This window comes from Lutjanus erythropterus, chromosome 14 (assembly GCF_056507025.1).
Source record: "Lutjanus erythropterus isolate fLutEry1 chromosome 14, fLutEry1.hap2, whole genome shotgun sequence".
Lineage (NCBI taxonomy): Eukaryota > Metazoa > Chordata > Actinopteri > Lutjaniformes > Lutjanidae > Lutjanus > Lutjanus erythropterus.
The window spans coordinates 17,366,963-17,386,620 of NC_139330.1; the positions used below are offsets into that span (position 1 = coordinate 17,366,963).

Below are 19,658 nucleotides of genomic sequence, written 5' to 3' on the forward strand. Positions count from 1 at the left end.
AGCTGAGCTTCGCTCAGGGTCGAGCAGTATCTGAGATGTTTTAGCTTCAGTTTTGTACAGTGGAAGGAAGTGGAGCTTGGTATCCATCTTAATTTATGTCAGTAGTTGAGATACATGTATTTATCTTTACATGTATCATGCACTGATTTCAGTGGAAGATTTTTAAAAAAGAAAAGAGTAAAGCCTGCCTTGCTCAAGTTAGGATCAACTGATAATCCCTCTCAGTGTTGTTCAGCACTGGATCTGCTGTAACAGCCATCTCTAAACACTCAAACCACTCAAACAACCAAAAAATCAATCACTCAGTTGCTCAGATCAATGACCAGGTGCTCATAAATCTGAGTTTTGCCTTTGAAACTTGAGGCCAGCAGGAACTGCCGGTTGTCTATGGAGACAGGAGAGAAAGCCCTTGGCGCCTGGATGTTCAGCTCCTGGAAGTGGACAAACTCACCCTTCTTTGCATCCCAGCGGTATACCTGGGTGAAAGAGTAATCGCTGCCCAGGATGGCGTACTGCCAGTTGCCCACACTGAAAGGCTGGAACACCATGGAGCCACGAGATGGCATGGTCTGCAGCTCTCTGAAGAGGGCCCCATCCCAGCGCATCACTTTAGAGTCGCCAATGAAGCGTGTCAGACAGATATAGAGGTCGGATTTGACCTGAAAATGCTTCACGGCGTAGACGTCCTCCATCTCCGGGATGTCGGTGCGTCTGTCGAACAGCTTGGTGCTTTTGTTCCACTGGTAGATGACTGGCCTCTGGGAGCTGCTGGACAGGATCAGGTGCGGTTTGGAGGAGATCTCCATGTACTCCACGTCAGTGTCCCGGTACCACGGGTGGAGCGACTGGTGAGAGTAGAAGCCATTGCCGTTCCACTTGTAGATGGTGGTGGAACCGGCCTTGGAGCTGTCTGCTATGACGAAGAAGGATTCTCCGTCGATGCGGAATGTCTCCACATCATTTGGTTTTCGGATCTTGAGGATGTCGATGCCTTGGAGCTTGATGAATTTGTTGGCTGAGGTGTCACGCTTATAAATGTGTGAACCGCCAAACAGCTGAGCCACAATGATGAAGAGCTGGTTGTCAATGACCAGAGGTTTGCAGATCACCGTGGATGTGCCTGGTGAGGAGAAGGAAGGGATAAAAACATGACAGCTTCACTTTGTCTTGTCTCCATGTAGGGGATCATCTTCCAATCTCACCCCACCCCCTTTAACCTCAGACAGCTCATTTACATCTTTCACTTACTGTCAATGTCGTCATAGTTTCTAAAGACCATCTCCACATGATCCCACTCTAGGAAGCTGCATTTCCCAATGAATGGCTGGGCAAACACCACATACTGGTCGCTCCCAAAGGAAAATGCCTCCACCGATATGGATTCAAACTTCAGGGACTGATAGGAGGCAAACTCTGAGGGAGAGAAACAAAAACACATGACATTAAAGAACAAGTGTGTAAGATTTATTAGCATCTGGCATTGTGCTTGCAACTTGCAAACATCTCGCCTCAATCTCTGTGCATGTCCAGGTAGGTCCATTTGTGGATGCATACCGCAGATCATACCTAGTACATGACATACACCTGAAACAGTCACTGCTCTGTTAGGTTAGAGCACAAAAGCTACTCCATGGAAGAGGACCCTCTGTAGATATAAAGGGCTTCGTCTAAGGTAGCAAAAAAACTACAATTCTTATTAAGAACACAATAAATCCACATCAATCTTACACACTGGGCCTTTAAAAAGTTACTCCACCTGTGGTGATGCAGTCGAAGGACTGTGGCACCAGATCGTTGATCTTCTTGTCCAGCTGTGAGGCCGGGCCTTTACAGTAAATCTGATCCACTGTAGCGTTTGTGTTGTATATCCACTCCACCAACCACTTCAGCTTACAGTCACAGGTGAACTGGTTCCCTCGCAGGTCTCTGTGGGGAGAAAACATCCAAACTAACTGCCAAAACCTCTCAAATGCTGACAGGGATGTTTGCGGTTCTGTGAATGGGTTTTATTTTCAAACAGTCGCTGAAATGTGACTGCTGGCTCTGCTCTGTGGCCCTCGCTGCTTCACCCTCATTAATATCAAGAGAGATTATAAAGGAGAGCTGAACATCTTCAGTGGGTGATAGATGGCATCAACTATCTCTCCTCCTCACTGCCGCACATGTAATTTTAATGGCGTTAAAAGCACCACCCACACATTTTTCAAGCCTTGGCTGAAGTGGAATAATGATACACTGTTCTATATATAGAAGGACTCATCATCCACGATGGCATACATTATGCTTGTAGTTATGTAACATGATGCATTTTGTCTTTTTGTTTCCAGATAATATGGGATTAAAAATCATACTTACACTTTCGTCAAGGCCTCAAGACCCTTAAACAAATCTTTGGGCAGAGTCTCCAGATTATTGTAGGCCAGACTCCTGAAAAAGAGGAAAAAATGGCAGCTACTTTGTAACAGTTGATCATATATATTCCCTCTTCTGACTGTTCAATGCTAATGCCACACATTTTCTGCCGTTTCTATGTTAATGTGGAAGAGAAACTTCCAGTGCTGCTTTATGAAATCAAAATGTGGATGTGGTTATGCAATGTTTGCTTTGCAGTGGAATATAAGGATATCTGTTAAGGAGCTTGGGCACCATATTGCCACCCTGGAGACAGTAGGCAGCAACATTGCTTATTGTGAGTTTGAGGAAACATTAAGCTATTTTTAGAGCTGCCTCCTCAGCCATTTTATGGCTTTCACTGCCACAAAAATGAGGAAAAGAGTAGATCTCACTTTTGAAAAGGTTGTAGTAGTTTACGGTGTTTGGTTTCTCAGAGCTGTGCCTGAAATATCAGGACATCATCTTGTGTTCATGCCGACACTGCTTTGATATCCTGGTTTTAGTGAGGCTAAATCAATTTTTAAGAGTAACTGAAGAGAAAACATTTTGCTTATTTTTCTGAATCTGTAACAAAATGTATAATGGGGTCTTAGGCTTCTAAGTTTTATTAAGCAGTGAAGGTGACAGGATTTGCTTCATAATCATATTAACAGCTGCACAGTGTCCAGAGAAATGTCTATGTGGCAATAAAGGTTGCATAATAGACTTGGTCAGCATTTCACTGGAACGAAACTTTCCTGCACCTGCAGGTGAATTACAACACTTTCCACTGGGACAAATCATATGAAGCTTCTTTCTCTCTATCTTATACAAAAAGACCATCAGTGATAAGATTTTAAAGAGGCAATTTAAATGCACAATGAATATTTTCCTTTTACCTGTAGTGCTATTTATCCATCTAGATAGTTTCGGTGTGAGTTGCAGAGTTTTTGAGGAGTAGGGATATCTGCCTTCTCTAATATAATGAAACTAGATGGCACTTGACTAGCGGCACTCGAACCACCAACAAAATACATTTGAAAAACTTAACAACAAAGTCTCTTTTCAGAAATCATGACCTGGTTATTCAAGATAATCCACAGACCTTGTTGTGAGCAGTTTCCTGTAGAAACTATTTTCTTTCTGCACCCACTAACCGTATCACTACACAGAAGGACGGGTGCAGCTACTCATAGATGAGAGGTTACAGCTCAGCTGAGGAGGCTGTCAGCTTCTACTCAATGTTAGATAGTGAGATTAAGTATTGTGAGAAAGCACCTGTGCCAATTATAGATGCAGAACAATGCACACAGTGATGTGATCCACTGCCTACCTGGCCATGAGTCTCATTTTACTGCCAAAAGTTTTAATATATGAATTAAGAAAGACTGTAAGCAAGTTATTCAGACCATCAGGGGGAAAGTGAGAAATATATGCAAATCTATTATTGTAATTATTTTCCATGAATACTTTATTCTTGGTCAGCACTCCTCTGGTAGCAGTAAAAAACATAGTTGCAGCACTTTGTAGTGATGAGAAGACGTAACTAAGTTTGCTGCATTCAGTCACCACAAGTGAACTGATTCATCATCGCCCCCATCTCCCCTTTGTAGCTCCAGCTGGGACCTATTTATTGCTTCAACTAACCATGATATGAAATATGTGCCCTTGATTTTTGCAGATGGTTTTTGTTTTTGGCGCTTTGAGCCAAGTTGAGTGCCATCTAGTTCCACTATATTTGAGAGAATATAGACATTTCTATGGGCAGTGTCTCCAAAACTCTACAACACGGCCCAAAACTATGTAAACTATGTGATAAACAGCACTGCATAAAGGAGAAAAAATACATTTTTGATTCTGGAATGAATTGTCCCTTTAAATTAAAACCAACCCCAAATTACATTCATCTATTTTTTGGTACTATTTTTTCATGATAAATAACTCTATTTCTTGCATACTTACAGGTGCACTAAGGTTTTCAGTCCTCGTAAAGCATTTGGTGAAATCGACTTGATTTGGTTGTTTTCGATGAACCTGAAAGAGGCGATGAATCAGTGTGTGAGGAGGAAGACAAAATTGTCTTTTAGGAACAGCTTCCAGGATAAATGAGGGTAATGTACTCACAGATACTCCAGGTGAGGAAGACCAAGGAAGGCATCCTCGTTTATAGATTCCAGGTTGTTGGCTGTGAAGAGGCTGTGCAGAGAGAGATCCATAACATTTCAAACATCTCACTATCCCTGCTCACAAACTGAATAACAACAAGCTGTTGTCCCACATTAATAGCTGTATACTCTGAGGGGAAAAAAACTATTTTCTTTTTAATTGTAACCCAAATACATCAAAGACAATGATCAATGCTCTATTAGGATTTGTGCAGCCTTATGGGTTTGTTTTGAAAGAGTCAGTCATTACTCCACCCCATGACACAGGTGAGTCAAGGGGATTCCCCTCTCCAAAAGGAGGGATTCCCCATAAATAGCCTAAAGGTGAATGCACAATATGCTCAGACACAGTTTAAGGCAAAACCTAGGCAATAATAATGTACCACGATAAGAAAAGAAAAGTCATGCATTGGAGAAATCATTTAGAAAGGTAATTTTCTCCTCCAAGCTCCCCATTCCGATCAATAGGCTACATGCATTCAGTTATAATGTGTAGCATGAGCAGAGGGGAGATGTCTTGAACATTAAACATGGCGTTGATCACCTCACTGGGGATCTGACAGCATGTAACAAAGACTGAAGAACAAAAAAGCTCCAGAGGCATTTCTCACAGGAGATGCAGGGCAGGCGTGTGGATGAAGCTCTCCTTCGGGATTTCAGTGAATTCAGACTTGACGAATGATCTGTAAGGGAGGGACAGACAGATGAAAACCATACGAACAGTTATTCCAAGCTGTTTCCTGGACATGCATGACTGTGCGGCAGCAGAAGAAGAGAAATCCACGTCTTACCCAGCAGCAAGAGCCGAGTATGACTACTAAATCCCTGTAATGGCAAGCAGTGGTTAGGAATTTGTAATAAAACAGTAATAAATATGACTTACAGTGATATGACATCGGGCGGAAAGGTGCGAGGGATGAGTCCTGCGCTCTCGCACAACGCGTTATCTTTGGTACATGTACATGATGGGGGACAGCGGGGCTGCCGCGCTCTCTTGCTGTCCACTACAAGTAAAACAGACGCCACTACAAGGAAGCCGAGCCACGGCGATCTTTTGGGCATCTTGCGTGTATTTCCCATCCTTGCGGGCGCAAACAGCCCTGCACATGAACCAGGGTCTCCGCTGTGGTTCCTCTCCCACTGCTTCTGCTGCTGCCTGGAGGCCAAGCGACCGACGCGCTGTCCGCTCTTGTTTATCTCCGCCAAGTGCCGTGCGCCGCCGCCGCCGCTGCGCTCCGGAGGTGATTAAAAACCCCGTACGTCCGCACACGGCGCTGTAATTACGCTACACCTCCAGACATAAACACCAATACCCCCCTGTGCCACAAATAAAATCTAATCAAATTCGCGCTTGGCTCAGGAAAATACCAGCTGGCGCGGTGACAAACGCGGTGTGACGGCAGGTGGGGATCCCAGCGGGAGCAGACGGAGCATCTCCATCCAAAACCACGCCTATGATTTCAGCAAACGCCACTACTCTTCTCTCCGTGTCAGGATTCCGCCCAATAGGCAAAGGAATGGTGTAAATTTTTTTCGGTGAATCAGCTGGAGAAAATGAAGCCCTGACATGAGCCAGCGGATTGCTGCCTGCCTGTGGCGCAGACGCACACGGACTGTCTATGCGGGAAGCGGGTGGGAACCCCGATGCAAATTAATTGTCATCATGGAGAAAAATATAGCTGTAGTATTGGCTCTGTGCCAACATCCTGTCATCACATAGCTTGCATCATTGCTGCCTTCATAACCTTGGGTTATTGGTGTACGTGTTCTCAGCGTTTTTTTTTTTTTTTTTGGTGCACATTTTGGGTTTATTTCCTGGTTTCCACGCGGTTTCCATGGCGACTGCTGGATGCAAAATGTGGCTTCCCTGTGATAGAGGGGTGTGGGGAAGCCCTCCTGTCATCCTGACATCTGCTCTGTCTCAGTTAAATGGTCCCCATCCCCCTCATCAACCCCCAAACAAACAAAGGACAGGTCTTTCTTTATCGATCCTTATTTATTTATGTATTTATCATTTACATTTTTTAATTTCTTTACTCGTTAATTCAAACTGTCAGCACATACAATGTCAAAAGATCATCATCAGACACAAAAAACAACACAAAACATGAAGCAACGAAAGAAAACAAGACAAAGGACAGTATTACACGGGGAAAAAAAACATTAAACAACAAAGATCTAACATAAATTAAAATAAAGAAATAAGAAATAAAACACAAAACATTATAGTGTGACAGAAAAGTCACCTCAAATAGCTATAATTGTTTTGAAAGCTTTTTTAGTTTTGTGAGGAGTCAATCATAGATATATATCATTTCATTTCAAGACTGCATGCATTACCATCTTTTTCTCTATATTCATACCATACAAATATAATTTTTACACCGTGAACTGCACTGTTTTCCTCTGTTAAACCCTTACGAGAGGCTAATTAGGGACATATTACAAAAAACTGCTCTGTAAACTTAAGTATATTGTTTCCCACTTTAGATGCTTATAAGACTTTATTAGAGGTAGTTAGGGACACATTACAACAGAACTGTGCTGTAAACTCAAGTGAAATGTGTTCTTAATAACTGTCTGATAAAGTCTAATAATGGTCTAATAAAGGGTCCAATACTGTCTATTTTTTTTTTGTGGCTAATTTACTTTAAGTACAGTTACATCCTATTTGTGTACTGTAAAATAAAGTGAGACCATAAAACTTCTTCTGTTATTTGTCAGAAGGAACCTTGTGGTAAGAACCAAACCGTCTTCCAGTCAACATTGCTAACATACTCTAATAATTCCACTGAGATGTTGCTGAAGGAAAAGACACCAAGCCATCTTGAAAGTCCTAATTCTGGAGTTCTGTCAAAGGAGAAAAACAAAATTTACCCGATGGAGAATGAATTGGGCCAGGGGACGAAACATTCTGAAATGACGTGCACCTACCAGATGGAATAACATCAAAACAAAGCTCAGGTCTTTAAGCCCATGCTGCTTTTCTGTATGACATCACATTTATTTCAGTAAAAAAAAAAAAAAAGCCTCATAAAAAACGCCTACTCCTTTCTTTTTTTTGTCTGTTTTATTGCTATGAAATACCACCCTCTCAGTTTTATTGCAACAATCTTTTGTTGCGCCAGACATGACATGGGAGCCCTATAACGACTTCTTCTTCTTCTTCTTCACCATCTAATTTCTCAGTTCCCTCTGGAGTTGTAAGATTAATATGTTTACTCACTGTGCCTGGCAAGGCTGCATGCGTCAGACTCTTCTGGGAAGAAACATGTGCAGCTGTTTTTGAAGAGGTCTCTGAATAAATACATGCTCTCTGTCCCTGATGTGATTAAGCTACACTATTTGATATCCAGTGTCTGTTTGCCATGATAATACAATTTGGCCTGTAAAAATGAAAGCGGGGCATTTAGAGGGCCAGGGTCATGCTCTGGGAGATATTTCTCGCTGCTGATTAACTTTTTCAGAGGGAAAGGAGGAAGAATAAAGTCATCACCAGTGAGGGAGATACTCTAAAGGAGGCTGTGAGTAGGGGAATTGTGAACAAAGAGCAGCTGGAAAGAAACAGAAAGTAACAAATGTCTTTTTTCATCAGCAGCTTTTGGACAAAATGGAGAACACTGGATATTATTGTTGTGCTGCAAGATGATGGGTCGTGTCTGTGCTTCATAAATGCCATCATTCATCAGCAGAATAGAACACACACTGTCCAACAAGTATTTGACCATGCACAGTGACGTCCACCACTATTGATATGGCTAAATCTGGGGTTTTCGACTTTTGAACAACATGCTGGGAGGATGAGGGTTAATGGACTTGTAGGATCTGTCTTTTGCTTTCTGCAACTAACAATCAATGTATGACTACATTAACCTGTATGGCCCAATTAACATGCTTCTATAGCTAAAAAAAGACATTTTTAGCAATAAACAAACAAAAAGAAATAAAAGAAAAAAAAAACTGATGTATTTCCAAAGCAAACACTCACTTTTTGATGTGTTGCAGTTGTAGAAACAATCATTCTGCCAGACAGTGTTCCCTGGACTGACCTCTCCACTAGAGGGAAATGTAGAGCCAAAGTAGAGCCTGTCAGGTGGATTGATTTATGAGCTCACAGCTCTTATTTTCACCTGCAGAGGAAGAGCTTTGTGATTCAAAAGAAAGTTTTGGTGAGATTTTTTTTTTTTTTTTTTTTGATGGAATTCCATATCACAATTCATGTCCCCAAGTTTTTATCTTGCATCATTTTTATTTGTTTTCAAGTTTTTTTTTTAAAGAAATTGTGTGATAGTTGCAGGCAATCACACATTGCCTTCTTCGTCTGGATACTTTTTTGTTTTCTTCTTCTGTACATTTTTTTTCGCTTTGCTTCTTCTCACATTTTTGCAGATGGACTCATCATTTCATTCATGGTGACCATTCTTTTTCTTTTTGGTATAATAATTGTACAATAATAATAATAATACTTGCAATACAAATCAATATAATTAATAATATAATACAATAATTCTCATTCATTATGAATAATATTATACAGTTGAATGCATTATTCAGTTGTCACCAGTATTGGGTGGTATCTTCAGACATAAATCACCAACACTTCATGCAGGGACACTTTCAAAAGCTATGTTGTCGAGCAGCAGAAGAAGAAGGAAATGCCACAATCACATGCATTTTCTTAAAGCAATGTAAACATTCTAACTTTGAATATATCATTGGCTATTGAAATATCATTGTCATTATTAATTTGATTTCAGATTACTCTCAAGAATAGATTAAACCGAAGGCAGCTGGACTGGACTTAATCAGTTCACAGATTAACTTCTTGGTTGAGAGGCGAAATGTCTTCAAAGATATAAACAAATCCAGTTGCCTTTGATTTAATCTTTTCTTGAGATTACAGTGACCTGGACGAATGAGAACATTCACAGACTTCAGATCACTGTAACCTAGAATTAATATTCATACTATTTTAGTCTACTATTTATTTTTTTTGGAGCTGGCCAGGCCGCCCTCCTGCTCCTCCAGTCTTCTCCGGTGAAGCAGCACCTTAAGTAAACATACTCGTGTTTTGCTGTTTGACCTCTAGACCCACATGCTGTCTTAAGGTGTCCTATGAGTCCACAAAGCTGGCTTACCTCCTATGACGTGACCAACATGGGTTTTGTAACTGAGATGCTTGCCAGTTCCTGCATGAACTATGAAGATTTACCGCCACCTGTCAGTCACCTGCCTGAGCTAAGGGGATGATCAGGCAGTGACATAAGAAAACACATCTTCTTAAATGCACGTAATGAAATAATTAAAATCTGACACGCAGCAATTTACCTGCTGAGAAATACTTAGTAGCACAGGAGCTGTAAATAAGTCATATTAAAGCATCCTGTCAATCTCATTTTACAACTAAATAAGTAGAGGTTGAGTTGTGAAGAAAAGGGAATTATTAAATTAATATGATGTTATTCTAAATAGATTTTTACAGTAATAGCAAGGAGACAGTGATAACTTTTGCCTGTATGGGATCTTTTGGGGATATTCTTATGACGCACCACGACATCTGCTAACCATCCCAGCTGAGGTCAAACAACATGCCAAACAGTCAAAGGTTAAAGGTCAAAGCACATGAGTTTGCATACTTTTAACAGCCAATAAACCCACACAAACACAGAAAGATGCACACCCTTGTAAACTGCAGTCTACAATGGGGGATTTGATGTATTTTCCTTTTCATGTACTCCGTAAAATCTTTTATTAAGGTAGGGCTGAACAATTAATCATCTTTCATCCAAATCGCAACATTCCCTGCTGCAATCTTCAAATTGCAGCAACTTATTTGCCATTTTAAATTAAATACTGTCATAACCTGGCCAACATATAATCAGAAATCACACCATAATCATTTTTTTGCAATGAAAACAAAAAATTATTACGCAAAAATTATTATTCCCTCTAATAATCCAAATCGTATGACGATTGCAATATCAGTCAAAATAACTGCGACCCCCTTGATAATGAGATGGTTCATCTCAGGGAGTTTATCTTAATAAATAAATTGTATCTAATTCTCCTGTTCATAAACATGTACATTTACATTTGATGAATATCAGCAGTCTGAAAACAGAAACCGGTTCCAAATCAGCACCACAGGTCTCCTGTAAGCTAATTAGCAGTTCATTAAAAGGTGATATTTAGTCAGTGCAGCTCTCCTAAACCCCTCTTTAGCTGGATCTAAGTAGCGAACTCAGCACAAACAGAGGTATGGTGGGTGGTTATGAAATCAGCGAGTCTGCAAATTCAACGTCAGGGAAATCTTTCTACTCAATAATCAATGTGCTGCGGCTAATGTACATTACATTACATCCACACTGCAGCTGAATGAAGCACAAAATGCTACATTTGGATTATCAAAAATGTCCTTCTTTCAAAATCTGCAAAATGGCTCAAATGTAATTTAATTGGACAAAACATACATGTTTTGAAAATAAACTTTATTGACATTTTTCATGTTTTTCACATGATGCTATTGCACATTTAATAATGTATTTAATGCTATACATTCATGATACAGTCACAATTCAAATTAGCAAAAGTTGCATTTGCTGAGATTCAATGTTTTTATGTTAAAAAGAAAAAAAAACATCTGAAAAGAAAATGACATTACTCTGCTATTTGTTCCCCATGTCAGAAGCTCTGTTTTGAGACAGGAAAAATAAATCTTTTTTACATTTCAGCTTGACAACATATCATAATTAATGTGTTGTTTCACACTAAAAACAATGCAATTCCTCTTACACATGGTGAATCTGACTCTGCATGTTGCTCAGTGTTGTCACATGACACCGTCCTGTGTGTCATGTATGCCACATGCACTCTGGACACCCTGACTTATGAGCAGGACAGCAGTGTTTTTACTTTATGTAAGCAGGGGACTTAAAACGGAAAGCTGAGGGGCTCGAGGTAGCTTATAACCAAATCCAATTCAGTCAAATCTTCTTACATCTCTCACCCATTTGCTGGCAACATATGTTTCAAAGCACAACTTGCAATTAACAAAAAAGCAACTAGTAAATTTGTTTATTACGTTGTTTCTCAACAAAATAAGAGCATTTCATTGTAGCATTTATATTTCAAACATAGTCAATATAACAGCTTGAACTGCATCATATTTGCAGCCTAATATTCCTATTCATATCAGGTCCATAGCCAAAGAAAGTGACCTAAATATTAGTGCCTGACTGCTGTGTGACTACTGTCTCAATATTGGCCTAACACAGCTATCGGTCTATATTTGTATCGGCATTTATCTTACCCAATATAGGCCGATATGAAAAGATTTTTTTAAATATTTTTTTTATTTAATCTAATTTTTTAACACAAAATAATGCAGATTGTTTTTATTTTTTTAGCTTCACAGGCAGCATTTTATGCATATTTATGACACAGCTTTGTTAAAAACTTGATTCTACTTGATCAATTATAAGTCGAAGGTCATTATTTTTTGTTATTTTTGAATAGTAGACCGTTGCTATGGATACGCTTCTGATCATAGACTCTGGAGGAGAAATAACATTATTTTTAAATTAATAAAATCATTTTTGAATGAATATTGTGTCAAATTATTGATTTTTAGCTGTGTAATAAGCAGGATAATACACAGTGAGCAGGTCATTATCGTGAAATAAGCCTGTCAGGGCAACACCCTGTTGGGTTTATTTCACAATAATGTGAAACTCACAGTACAATCTAACTTACATGTGTGTTTTTTTTAAATTTAAAGTTATTTAGAATTATTAAAAGTGCTGCTGAAAGTTTACTATTTTAGTCATTTAGGACTTACATTTATTGTTAGTAAAATATCCTGTCACCATTACAAATCTTAGTCACAAGTGTTTGATAAGCACATTTGAGGGATCATTACAAAAAATGTATTCAGCCAATATTGGATTTTTTTTACGCCCTAAAGTCGGTATTGACATCTGCCCCACAAATCCAGTATTAGTTGAGCTCTACTAAATAAACTTATATTATACCCAGTATAAATAGTTATAATAAAATACAATTATATACTTGTCTTAATGATTCAAATAGTGTTAAATTAATGCTTTCATAGAATCACATACAATCTGTATGCACTCAAGACTGGTGCAGAACAAAATAGCTGTCTGTATCAGAGAATAGAAGAGCTAAATATGAGTTTATAAAAATAATCATTTATGGATTTTCCACATTGAAATTCCCTTATCTATGAACACATGCTTATGCACATACACACACACTGTACACATACACATCCAGACAAACATCCATAAATGCTTCGGTGGTCCTGGAGGTCTAGCAGACAACACATGTCTTGGACTTTCCACCCTCTTGAGTTGCAAAAGAAAAAAAATAGAAAGAGAGTGAGAGACTTGTGACCATGCAAATAAAATAATGTGATGTGATCTCAGTCATCGGTGCTCACCTTGTACGTCTCCACCTTCCAGCTTTTTCTTCTCATCTTCGATCGCCTTGATCTTAGCCTCGTGGACATCTGCGAGAGCTTTCCACTCTCCTCTGTTGTTGTTCAGTCCAGTGAACATGGGTGAGATCTCTGTGTGGAAGCGGGAAAACTCCTGCAGAAAAGGAGGTTACACAAGACAATTCGTTACAAATTATATATACAGATCATGTTTGCATCTATTAACAATGAATAATGTCTTTATTTGTACCTTGTACACAAAGGAGCAGACGAAGTCAATGAAACCACACTGCATCTTAGGAAGCTCATCTGCATGATTTCTGTCCATCATTGGCTACAGAAGAAGAAGCAGTAGATAATGATTAATGTTAAGAATTTATGAAAACAGGCAACATACCAAAAAGCAAACCAAAAAAAGATCTTACAATTGGCTGCTGATCAAGGACCGTCCTTTCCAGATCTCCCTGCTCCCAAAATTCTGCTGCCACCATCAGAGCGACCTAGAACCATAGGAACAAACAGGACATTGAGAACAAATGGGCGAATTATGCTTTGTAATCATGGTGCAAGTCTGAGGAATGGAAGGCACCTTGCTCTGAACCTCCCACGGCTTTGTAATGGCTGACAGGTCACAAGCTGTCATCATCATTGCCCTGCGGAAAATATGACATCATAAACGAACATTTTTGAATGACAGGTACAGCATCAAGGCTAGTGTTTATGTGGCCATTTCACATGACGAATTATGCATTTACATGATAATTTCCTTCCTGGTTGGATTGTTGGAGATGAAGTTGATCTTCTCCTTCTCGTCTGGTATCCCCTCCACAGTTTCCACAATTTTTTGAAACATTGTTCTCTTCCTGAAAGACGATAAAGCTGTCAGATCTTTCCAAAAGTCACTAAAAATCATTGATTCGCTTTAAAAGTGTGAATGTTGAATGTGGGACAAACAGTTACTCTGGAACAAAACCCCTGGCAGTCCTTACTTAAAGTAGAGGGCGAGATCAGTGGCAATTATACAGACTTCAAACAGATGCTGCACCGTCTCAAACTGACGCTTCTGAAGGTTTCCAAAGATATTCAGGCTCTGTGAACAAATTAAGTGAGAAAAAAAAGAGGTTAGACAGTGGTCAAGACTTCAGTGAGTTAAAGTGCAGTTCAAAGAACATTTGACTTTCATCTATTTCAAACCACAACTACTTTTAAACACATAAATATTAAAATATGAGGACTCACTTCATCCTCCATCAGTGTCTTGCTGTACTCAAGATGATGTCGCTCCATAACTGAGGAGCTGTGCAGTTTTGCCAGAGGGGATAAGCTCCTAAAAGAGTCCATCAGAAAAAGAGCATATAATGAGCACTGTTTCTCATCATCAATTTGTCATCGATGTCCCTGAAAATGACCAACAAAACTCACTTTGTCTGGTAGAGATTGTTGGTTCCTCTGTGATCAATATCGTGGCAGAATCCTGCAGCAACCATGGCAAAGGCCTCGAGATCAGAGTAGTACTTCTTCAGTTTACCCGTCTGTCGAAGAATAGGGAGAAGAGCTCTGTGTTACAACAAATAGTACAGCGAGTAATAACTAAAAAAATTAGTGAGAGAAATCAGACTCACTAGTAGCAGAGTGAACATGGTTTGTCCAACATTGAAGCCGTGTCTCCAGTTATGGTAGGTGATGTCACGGTATCCCCTGCAAACGGTGTACATCCATCGTGTCAGGATCTGCAACAAAACAAAACCAACATAGAGCCACAGTGAGTCCTTGCGTTTGCCTCATTGGTTCACGGAAGAGGATTACGGCCATGTGAAAAAATGTATTTTAGTTCTGAGTTCAACTCTAACATCGGCATTCTGACTTTATACTCAGATTTCTTTTTCATGAATTCTCAGACTTTTTTTTGACTTTATACTCAGAAATCAAATATATTTTTCACATGAGGCCCTAATCCTCTTCCATGCTATTCAGATCAGCTAAAATCAGTCTTACAAAACATCAACAATGATAGCGTAATGCACACGCTGATGTGTTGAGTGTTTCAGAGGTGGTGTGCTGGCCCAAAGAGACAGGCAGGCAGGGGGAGTGCAGTGAATACAGACATGTGCCTTGACTACTGATATACTGTACCTCTGCTGGGACTTTGAACTTCTCTACCACCCCGAGCTCAAAGAAGCAGCGGATACCACACTTGATGAGGTCCATCTCTGACAGAGGGAAGTCACTGAAGCAGAACTCGTGAAGCTCCACTTTCTTGGCCTCAGGGATGTTGGCTCTCTGCGCAATGGAAACAGAGTGCAAACAGTCAGTTTGCAATCCCAAACAAACTGAGCCTAGGACAAGTATTGTAGCCTACACATGTCAGTGCTTACCAACAGTTTGTACATCTCCTTCTGGTCACAGTCTTCAGGCGCTGAGCCAAACTTTTCTTGAGTGTTCTGTGGAGAAATTAAAAAATTAAAAGGCAGCTTGTTCTACCAATCTTTTTTCAGTCTGGTTGAATATCAGCCAACGGAGGCAGCAGCTTACCAGAATGGTCTGCACATGATCCGGCGTGGCCCTTGTCTGGTACATGAGCATTTCCTGGGCAACATCTTTCCTCCACTCTGTCCTGTTCAGTTTGTCATATGTGTCACTATTCAGGGTGGACCAGCCGAGGAACTGAGTTAGAGCCTGGCAACAAGGACAAATACAGAACAATCCATTATTTCTGTACTTTGTACTTTGGACGTGTATTATAGCAGCATTAGAAGCATCTAATGCTGGGAGGCTTAAACAGTAAAACAAGATAAAGAAAAGGTTAGATGTGGATATTTTTCCGTACTTCTGTAATCTGTTCATCATTCTCGTCGAAGGGTTTGCCATCATTTCTGTTGAAGAAAGTGGCAACACCAACAATTTCTTCCTTTTTGTTGACGATAGGGAGGGAGAGGACATTTTTAATCAACCATCCAGTCTCATCCACTGCTTCTTTCTGTCGAACAAATCAAACAAGAATAACCACATTATTTTTGTGAGTCTAGTGAACGATTGTGGTGTTAGAAAAACAAACACACAAAATTAATTAAATTGAGTGAATAGTGTCTCACCTGGAACGCAAAGTACTCATCTCCTGGAGCGTTCATCATGTTGCAGATCTAGGAGAAGCAAAAAAGTTATTATGTGTGTGTTTGCAGGTCAGCAGATCAATGACACTAATTATTGAACTATTGTAGGGTTGCATGAACAATGGAACAAAAGAGGAACTTACAAATCCGTTCTCAGCCACATATGATGGGAGTCCACTGACCAGAGCCCAGTGGTCAGCAGGAGGGCCGCTGTGAGTTCAGAGAGGATGAGTAACTGCACGTCTTCTTATTATATTAGTGGTTAAAAATATGCAAATAAATCTGTATAATTAGGCTATACTTGTGCTACAGTACATCTTGATACTTACGGGATAACTTTAATTTCTTCTTTGTCTTCCAGCAAGTAGTCAATAATCTTGTAGAAGTTGATTTCCTAAAAGTTTTATAGTATAGTTTGGGGTATATTTGAAAAGTTTAAAATCTTCAAAATTTGTGGATGAGAATAATGTTGCACATGCAGCATTGCACTTACTCTGCCATCAGGTGTCTTGGGGCCTTTGTATGGCTCCTGTTCACCGAGTTTGATTGGCCACTCATCGAAGAATTCCTGGCGAAGAAGAGGCCAAATTCATGTTTCTATATATTGCATTATTGTGTTTAAATACCTGCGGATATGACTGCAGTGAAATTAAATTGTTGGCAGTGAGGGCTGAACCTAAAGTTTAAATTTCAGCCTGTCTTTTACGCACCTTTTCTTTGGTCATGTCCAGGAGTCCCACAGAGTATCTCTCACACTTGAGATATGTCCTCACTGTGTACAAGGCTTTGTGAAACTGCCTCTCAATATCTGTCAACTCTTCAAAAACTTTGCTGGCGGACCACAGTAGCACCTACAGGAAGGAAAAGAATAACTGCTTATGAAATTATAAGAGACTGTTATTTGGGCGCAGCTGGAAAATAAATATCCCTCCAAAAAAGAAGAAAAAAGTGGTCAAACAATTTCATTTTTCTTGGAAAATCTAGACAGGACAAGTGAATTTACTCTTGTGTATTTTTACCTGGCTTCTCCTGGACTCTATATCCCACATGCAAGCAGTGTGGGCTTGGAGAGTGACCACAGTAGCAAAGTTCACATATTTAGTGAAGAGCTGTAATAAAAGAGGAAAGAATCGTTTTATTTTATGAATCACATTCGCGTTTCAACGGATTACAGTCACTTTCTCATGGATGACCTCTAGAAATAGGTCATGAAACATGACAAGAGAGAAATGTCTGAGCTTCCCCTCCCTAAAAGGATTATAAGTTGAGCTGTCATAACGGCGACCCAAAGCATCAAGTCAAGCCTCTAAATATACAGGTCACAGACAGGAAGCTGGTGGGCTAAAATTGGCCCATTTTGACTTGCAAGTCAAGGTAAGGACCCTCGCACTAGATTTGTCCGGCCTCTGCACATGGTAAAACTCTGCAGCCTAACAAAGTGCAGTCTATTTGATTTTTCTCTTTGTGAGTCATCCTGGCAAACACAGTATAAATACTCTGTTATTAAAAAGGAACATCCTGTCCACTCACCTCCTGATCGCTCTTTGAGAATTCATTGGCACCCTGTTTGTTGAGTGCCATGATGACACCAATGGGTTCCTTTCCGTTCATAATGGGAGCAGACAAGATGCATTTGGTCGTGTATTTGGTCTGCTTATCCACAAAGTCACAAAAATGTGAGTCCTGAAAGCAATAAGGAGAATCGTTAAAGGCTGTGTGCTGATACAATGGCAAGAACATGTGCATTGCAGATTAACACTCCTTTCATCTAGGCTATGATACCAGATTATGAATTAGCATGAGAAGACACACTTAAGCACAAATGACAATTTTATTGCAATGATTGCAATTTGTACAGTTCCCCTGCTTCTGAAAACAGTGTAATAATAGGTCAAAAGTCCTCAATTTTGAATACAAGCTCATCAGCTGGCAATCTGATCTGTACTGTATTTCTCCAGACGGTTTTTTAAGATGTCTCGTCAGTAATATGGCCTGGTTTGTTCCACAAAGCACAACTCATTTGACCATATTCTTTTATCTGCTCATATGTCTCTAGTTTTTTTCAGATCTGTTATCATCTCTGTCAATGGCTCACCTTCTTAACATCAGCAACATTCTGGGGCTTCTTGGAGTGGGCCGTCCATCCAACAATTCCCATGTCGGTGGGAAAAACGATCTCTACATTGGGGTTAACTATATTTTTCTCATATGGAGAATTGTGTGTCACATCAAAGAGGATCGTTGACAGCTCAGGTACTCCGTTACGAGCTCTGTAGCCAAAGTAGCTGCATCGATCAGCCTGGATGAGCAGAGCAATCCTCTGAAGAACTTTATGCAGGACTTTTTCCATCTGGTTGTTGTCATGCATCTCCTTTATGAGCCCAAATATTAACTCAGCCTCCTGGATGGTGGTGACATCCTTGTAAGAGGAGGGGTCTTTGATCTGGACCTGGTTGTTAAAGGCAGCAGTGATCACATCCGCCTTGACTTTCTTTTCATAGTACTCCTTAGCAAACTGCGGGTTGTTGTCAAGGAACTTCTCTACAGTGTCTTTGTCTGCCATGATGTCCAAGTTTGGATGAACGATCCCTCACAAAGATGCTCCTTTCAGATGGGTGTAGCTTGATGGAGAAGAGACTGAAGCAGTAAAGTTGACCTCCAGAAGATGTGGCAGTGCAGACCCTACTGAGACATTTCCCAAACTCCCCTGTGGACAGGACCGAAGCTGCAGCTCCAACCTTCTCCCCGGTAGCAGAGAGTAGTGAGTGGCTTACTGGGTAAGGGGATCCCAAAGGGAACTAATGACTGTGACGCAAGAGTCATAAAGCCTCTGAGCTTTCTTAACTTGCAAATCCATCCACTTGTCATTTTACTGAGGCCAATCCCATCACAGGTTATAACTGATTTATGGAACCTGCAGTATGACCTGCACAGGGAACTCCAAGTCAAGACTGCAATTATCCCGGGGGGTTTCTTGATCTATCTGATAATATGCTGAGGTCATCGGCTAATCTGCTATGTAATACACTGTATTCTGCTTCGGTTGCATTGTGGTGGAAAGACATGCTATATGATTTGAGGAGGCTAAGGATAATACCATAACGCTAATACCAGTCAAAGAGGGTCAGAGGAGTCATGATAAAAGCTGTGTTTAAGTGTCTTATGATGTCTGAGAAGCTTTGCATGATCGACAATGATTTATGTCATGATACAGTGACACCTGGGCAGCTGAAAAAATTACACTACAGCAAAACAAGTGCTGGTTGCAGTATTTTTTATCTATAGGCACTTTTCCAGAAAGAAATTTGTGTGTTTATGTCATGGGCCTGGCTTTCCTGTTAGATAGCGGCTACATTTAACCAGTGACAGGATTAAGAGGGATTGCTAACTGCTGCTTTGAGTTTAATTACTCCTGTTGGCAAGCAAACTGCCATACAAGCCACATGTATTTACTTCCACACCAGATGATGAAAAGGCAATGGGTTCACTAAAAAAACAATGAAAAAATAAGTCATTGAGTAAATTAAATTTTACAGAGCAGATTATCATAAA

General features: G+C 40.1%; 2 protein-coding genes across 2 annotated transcripts; both read right to left on the bottom strand.

The window, feature by feature from the left end:
- lgi1a (leucine-rich, glioma inactivated 1a) lies at positions 1-6,186 on the bottom strand. The gene is made up of 8 exons (XM_084735222.1): positions 5,422-6,186; positions 5,150-5,221; positions 4,498-4,569; positions 4,336-4,407; positions 2,356-2,427; positions 1,757-1,926; positions 1,249-1,413; positions 1-1,120 (listed from the first exon to the last, which is right to left on the bottom strand). The coding sequence occupies exons 1-8, from the start codon at positions 5,616-5,618 to the stop codon at positions 303-305; spliced, it is 1,638 nt and encodes a 545-aa protein (XP_084591348.1). The 5' UTR covers positions 5,619-6,186; the 3' UTR covers positions 1-302.
- Positions 6,187-12,387: 6,201 nt separating this feature from the next.
- Positions 12,388-19,127, bottom strand: LOC146315429 (cone cGMP-specific 3',5'-cyclic phosphodiesterase subunit alpha'-like). The gene is made up of 22 exons (XM_084735225.1): positions 18,202-19,127; positions 17,637-17,789; positions 17,126-17,215; positions 16,817-16,957; positions 16,600-16,674; positions 16,436-16,500; positions 16,250-16,316; positions 16,089-16,136; positions 15,824-15,973; positions 15,529-15,672; positions 15,372-15,437; positions 15,130-15,276; positions 14,619-14,726; positions 14,419-14,528; positions 14,236-14,323; positions 13,986-14,086; positions 13,752-13,859; positions 13,586-13,649; positions 13,422-13,496; positions 13,247-13,330; positions 13,000-13,150; positions 12,388-12,904 (listed from the first exon to the last, which is right to left on the bottom strand). Exons 1-22 carry the CDS (start codon positions 18,667-18,669, stop codon positions 12,870-12,872), a joined length of 2,538 nt encoding a protein of 845 aa, XP_084591351.1. The 5' UTR covers positions 18,670-19,127; the 3' UTR covers positions 12,388-12,869.
- Positions 19,128-19,658: the final 531 nt, after the last annotated feature.

What these genes read in the sequence shown, in the direction of transcription:
- lgi1a (XM_084735222.1), bottom strand. Translation starts at nt 5,618, where the DNA reads ATGGGAAATACACGCAAGATGCCCAAAAGATCGCCGTGGCTCGGCTTC. An exon ending in CTTGAGGCCTTGACGAAAGT is followed by an intron (nt 1,927 to 2,355) that starts GTAAGTATGATT and finishes TTCTCCCCACAG; the next exon opens with AGACCTGCGAGGGAACCAGT. An exon ending in AAACTATGACGACATTGACA is followed by an intron (nt 1,121 to 1,248) that starts GTAAGTGAAAGA and finishes TCTCCTCACCAG; the next exon opens with GCACATCCACGGTGATCTGC.
- LOC146315429 (XM_084735225.1), bottom strand. Translation starts at nt 18,669, where the DNA reads ATGGCAGACAAAGACACTGTAGAGAAGTTCCTTGACAACAACCCGCAG. An exon ending in GAAGAAATTAAAGTTATCCC is followed by an intron (nt 16,317 to 16,435) that starts GTAAGTATCAAG and finishes CTGAACTCACAG; the next exon opens with CGGCCCTCCTGCTGACCACT. An exon ending in ATCATGTGCAGACCATTCTG is followed by an intron (nt 15,438 to 15,528) that starts GTAAGCTGCTGC and finishes ATTTCTCCACAG; the next exon opens with AACACTCAAGAAAAGTTTGG.